Source organism: Archocentrus centrarchus, chromosome 14 (genome assembly GCF_007364275.1).
Source record: "Archocentrus centrarchus isolate MPI-CPG fArcCen1 chromosome 14, fArcCen1, whole genome shotgun sequence".
NCBI lineage: Eukaryota > Metazoa > Chordata > Actinopteri > Cichliformes > Cichlidae > Archocentrus > Archocentrus centrarchus.
The window spans coordinates 1339210-1344538 of NC_044359.1; the positions used below are offsets into that span (position 1 = coordinate 1339210).

At 41.8% G+C, this 5329-nt stretch overlaps 1 protein-coding gene across 1 annotated transcript in view; it reads left to right on the forward strand.

The window, feature by feature from the left end:
- The window catches only part of LOC115791566 (uncharacterized), a 7778-nt gene extending 3364 nt beyond the window's left edge, over positions 1–4414 (forward strand). Inside the window, exon 2 of the mRNA XM_030745680.1 lies at positions 1024–4414. Within this exon, the coding sequence (XP_030601540.1) occupies positions 1161–3845 (2685 nt within the window). The 5' untranslated portion in view covers positions 1024–1160 and the 3' untranslated portion in view covers positions 3846–4414. The remainder of the gene's footprint in view (positions 1–1023) is intronic.
- Positions 4415–5329: the final 915 nt, after the last annotated feature.

Below are 5329 nucleotides of genomic sequence, written 5' to 3' on the forward strand. Positions count from 1 at the left end.
TATTCATTCACTAGTGCAATATTCATTCACCAAGTGCAATATTCATCATCTTCATTATTATATGTATACACATATTTACTTTTCTTACAATGTACAGATGCACCAATGTATGCATATATTTTTATACATGCTATTTTTTGTATATTTTACACATTGTTTATTTCTGTATATCTCTTGATTATATTGATCATACTAGATTATAATATTTTTATTTTAGAGAGTTTGATTTTCTGTTACATGGCACTGAACAGGAGTGGCCCTCCAATCTCATTGTACATCCTGTATAATGACAATAAAGGCATTCTATTCTATTCTATTCTATTCTTCTATTCTATAATTGAATGGAATACCCGGTTACTAAAATAATCAATAGTTGCAGCCCTGCACACTTTTTAAACTTTTCTGTATCAAATATATTTTTAATCACTGACTGAACCAGTTCCTCAAAGAAGGGTGGAGCTGTTCTTCTCATTTATGAATGATGCCAGGGCCTCATCAGATGGTTTGTCTGTTGGAAACAGCTTCCTTCAGTGAACATATGCAGTGATCTGTATTTAGTTCTAAAACTCTGTAATGTTCATTAAAACAAACCAAAATTTGAAATGAAAATATAAAGTTCTCAGTTTTTCTTACATCGTACCTCCACTTTATCCTCATCACTTTTATTTTTAGATTATTTTAAAATTTGCTGCTCTTTATTTTATTTTGACTTTGAATCTCAAACTGTCGATTTTAAGTTTGTGTGTTACTGTTTTTTTACTAACCCTGGTTTTTATTTGTGCTGTACAAACAAACTTTTCTACTACAGTGACAGTCATAGATGAAACCTTATGTTGACCACAGTTTGCTGTTAAATGAAAGCTTATTGTGAACAAGAGCTGTGCAGTTTATTGGATTGCAGAATCAGAGGCAAACGTCCTGGAATAATTTTTAATGTATACGTTACACAGATTTCGATAGAACTTTGAGTTTTTCTAAGCCTAGACTGAAATAACTCAACCTCTCTTTTGTCTTTACTTGCAGACTGATGTGGCCGTGACGATGTTCTCCTAACAGTGTCTTGGTTTTCTCTAAGAACTGGGAGTCCTGTGAGGTTCAGATCCTGAGCAAAGACAACGATTTTTAACAATCTTAGCAGTTTCTGATGATTTTTGGGCGGTATGGACGGTGTTGATGACAGCTACATCTGGCAGCGCCGAATCGCCCATGGGATTCGGTATCAAAAAGGAGAAGTCCCTTTCCCAGAATCTGTGGAAATCGGTCTGGAGTTTAATGCGGCGCTGGAAAGGAAGGAGAAGTTGGATCAGAGCCTGCTGACCAACGGAGTTATGCTGGAAATATGTCAATTTGCCAAAACGGTGACCAGGTCCGAGAAGTATTTCCTGTTTGAAATGTTGGAGTTCAACTTTGACCTCGGCTTTGACATAAACAATGACAGTCTGTGCTACGCCTACGCGGTTCGCGTTCACAACAAAATAAAGCACCTGAAGGAGCAAATCAAGCTGAAACCACATAGATGGAAAGAAAAATTTCAGTTGCCAGATCCAAGTGTTTTGTCAGGGTCCAAAGCAGACGAGGTGTTGGGACGGTACTGCCCGAAATGGAACAAAATCGCCGATAGTTCGGTGCTCACGGACGCCAGCAACAGCCAGTCTGCAGACAACCACAGAGCCGAAACAACCGGAGTCGCAAGCAACACGTACACTGTAAAAAAACAAGGAGGAATCCGGTTAAGACAAACTCAAAGTGCTAACCCTTTCTGCACGCAACTTGGTGTGACTTTAGCTGTTCGACCAGATCAGACCCCCCAACAGAAACTGGACCCGAGTCTGCTCACCAATGGCGTGATGATAGAGCTGCTTGATTTTTCCAGAGTGCTGTGTGGAAAACACACTTTCATAGTTTATGAACTGGTCAAGCAAAACTTTGGTTATGCTTTTAATAAACCTCAGTTCCGAATGTATCTAAACAGGGTGCTGGAGAGGAAGTACACCTGCCTGACAGCTGAGGACAAAGACGCTTTCAGAAAGGAACTTTTTAAAGTCCCGGCTGAGAAGAAGAAATGGGAATATAAAGGTAAAAAGAGAAAAACACCTGAAGCAGATGACCAAGAACTGGAAACACAAAGTCTGGCCAGCAATAAAAGAGAAACACGGAGGCAGCGGGCCAACATCTCTGAGGAACTGTTGCAGGACGGTGATCTGTCATACATGTGTCCTGTAGATTTTGAGACAGAAATGGAGTCGGGAGTGGAGGCTGAACCAGAAAACGTAAAAACCGAAAGTTGCTCGTCAGCAGCAGAAGGAGAAATTAGTTTGTTGCAGGATGTAAAGCTGGAAGAGGAAGAAGTCTTCATCTCACCAGTGCAGCCTCCGAATGATGGCCACAAGTTTTATTCATCAAACACGCAGACAAAGCATGCAAATCCGAAACCATACTGGTGTTTGTTCTCTGAGGGAAGATGTGCAGAAACAGAAAAGCAGAGCCTGTGGCTGAGGCGCGCCGCTCGAGCAAAGCAGATCCTGACGTCGAGCCGAGTCAACGACATGTTCGCCCATTGCAGACAGATCGGGTTAGACTTCAACGTTTGTTCAGGCACCCAGCGCCACATGGATCACCAGCTGTTGACTAACTGGGTGATGTGGGAGATTTTCAAGTTTGCAACTGCTTTGTCGAGGAGCGTACGCAGTTTTTTATTTGAAATTCTCTTCAACAACTTTAGCCTCACACTCCAAGATGAGCAACATGAACGCAATTTTTTAATTTACATGATGGCAAAACACAAGACTCTTGTGAACCACCCAAAAAGTGTGAATATTGAGTTTCTCAGCAAACCTTTCAAGTTCCCTGAAATATACCACATGGTCGACGTGACTAGCAGCTTTCAGACCCAACTGGAAGAACCGAGTGAAGGGCAGGAGGACTTAGGCTCATCAGACTCAGCTAAGGGTACGGAACAACACCCTTTCTGCAAAAAGTTGGGTCTAGACCTTTGGTCGACTGAAGAACGGCCGCTAAACCAGAAGCTCGATTTGACCGTCCTCACGACAGGTGCTGTGCTCGAAATCTTCAGCTTTGTCAGGGAGCTGTGTGGTGAGGCCCGCAACACTGTTAACGACATCCTTGAGCACAATTTTGATCTTGATTTGCAAAGTGCTGAAACGGAGGCTGCACAAGTGATCCAGAGATGGTACACAACACAGAAAAGCTTGATGAAAAAGCAAAGCATTTCACCGAAAATCAACAGGTGGTTAAACATGGTTGTCCCGCTGAATGGCCGCGTGCAGCAGAGTCCAGAATCCCCAGCCAAAATCGTGGTGCCAGATCTGGACAAAGAGGAGCTAGACAGGGAACCGGAGAGTTTTTGTGGACATGCAAAAAGCTTTGATTACCAGAACTGCAAGGAAATAGGACTGGACCTCGACCTCGGCTCCAAATCAGAAACTAAAACAAAGCTTGATTTGCAAGTTCTGACGAGGGGCGTCCTGTTTGAGCTGCACCATTATGTGCAACAAAACTGCAACCGATACGTACCTGCTCTGTATGAGATTCTGGAGTACAACTTTGATCTGAGTGCTCACAGCCATCGGAAGGTGGAGTTGGCCTGGTCCATCGCCTCGCAGGTCTTAGCCATGACAGGCAAACAGCACAGAGGTGGGGGTTACCTAAACACAGTTTTTGAGCTGCCCTACGAGGCCTCCGACTTCCCCAAGTCCCCGCAGGTCGTTTGTAAAGAGGAACTGAAGGAGGACGGCTTCACCGAGCCGGACCTTAATATCGACAATGATGACATCGTGTTTGTCCGAAAACTGAAGCCTGTTGACATTGAAGTCGAGATAGATTAAAGTGTCCTTTATATCCACCAGGCTGGGGAGGGTTCACCTTTACCCACTGATACAGAAATATGGATCTTGTGACAGAAAGTCTTGTTTTATCATTGTTTAGCATGTGGCTAAAGTCCAGCCTAACCCTGGTGGAAATGAAGAGGTTGAGTTTGTTTGGTGGAGCTTTTGTCTTCACAATCAAATTTTTTTAAAACTCTCGAGGACATCTCTGCATCATCTGTTCTGTCCACGCGATGTCTTTAAATGCTCATGAAAAGCTGATATTTGATCATGCTTAAACTGATTATTAATTTTCTGACTGAATCATATCATCTCTGTGCTGTATGTGTTTACAGGATGTGGAAAAATAAAGACTGACATATTTTCGTCAACTGGACTTCTTGAGATTAAAGTTTAGTATTCCTGCCCACTCGATCCGACTCAGAGCCAGTGAAGACAAAGTGAACGATCAGAGCTCATGCATCAACTCATGCATTAAATATGCAAGAAAATATTCCACCTTAAAACTTGCCAGTCTTATTTTTCTCCTGTATTTATGTTAACGGTACAGGCTGTAATCTGATTACTGTAAATGTTGCTGATTTTCTGTTTTCACTTTAATTTCATTGACTTTGAGCTTTCGAGTTGTGGCCAAAGGTTTTTTCAGTGGTACAAAGTTTATGTTGCAGTTATTGATTATTTGTGAAGAACAATCAGAAGCGACTCGGCATTAAGAGTGTTTCTGAAATCCTCCGCGCTGTGAGAAATATGGTTTAGTGAGCGGACACGCAGACGCTGGGATCTTGATGAAGTTAATATGAGTAGATATGAGGCTGAAGCTGGACTGAAACTCTGAGGTCCAACTGAAACGTGCCTGAACTTTCAACGTTTTGGAAATTATGAATTTGAGGAAATTCTTGAAACCTTGCAGATTCTTTTAAACTCTTGAAATTTTGTGTTTAATTTGAACATTTTAGAAAAGATTTGATCACATTGGATCAATTTATTATTTTTTTTTTTTACTTGGACCATTTTATGGTCAGTTTTTGAAGAGAAAGCAGCCTGAGCAGCATTACAATCACAAATTTATAAAATCATTGTCTGAACCACAAAATCAAAGTTTTGGGATCAAAAATCGTCATTTTTATCTCGTTTACATGAATGTTACAGGAACACAGCTGGTGTGTGATGTTGTGGTCCATACTGACATTTATATTATTCTCTGGATTAAAATTGAAGCTCTGATCTTTATTTCCTGTTTCTGAGCGAATCGTACTGCAGCCCCACGTGCTCGCCTCAGACTGAAGTAACTTCGTCTTTATTTTCTGCAGCCTGATCATCACGAGCTGCTTTCAGGGACTCCAGGTGAAATGTAGCTCTTGTGTGATGCGAGCATGTGCAGCTAAATAAAGTTGGTCACGGCACGCACATTAATGGGAGATCAGCTGCTTTTGGAGTTCTGAGTGCAGGGTTAGTTTTTCTGGCCCGTCTGCTCACACAGCTGC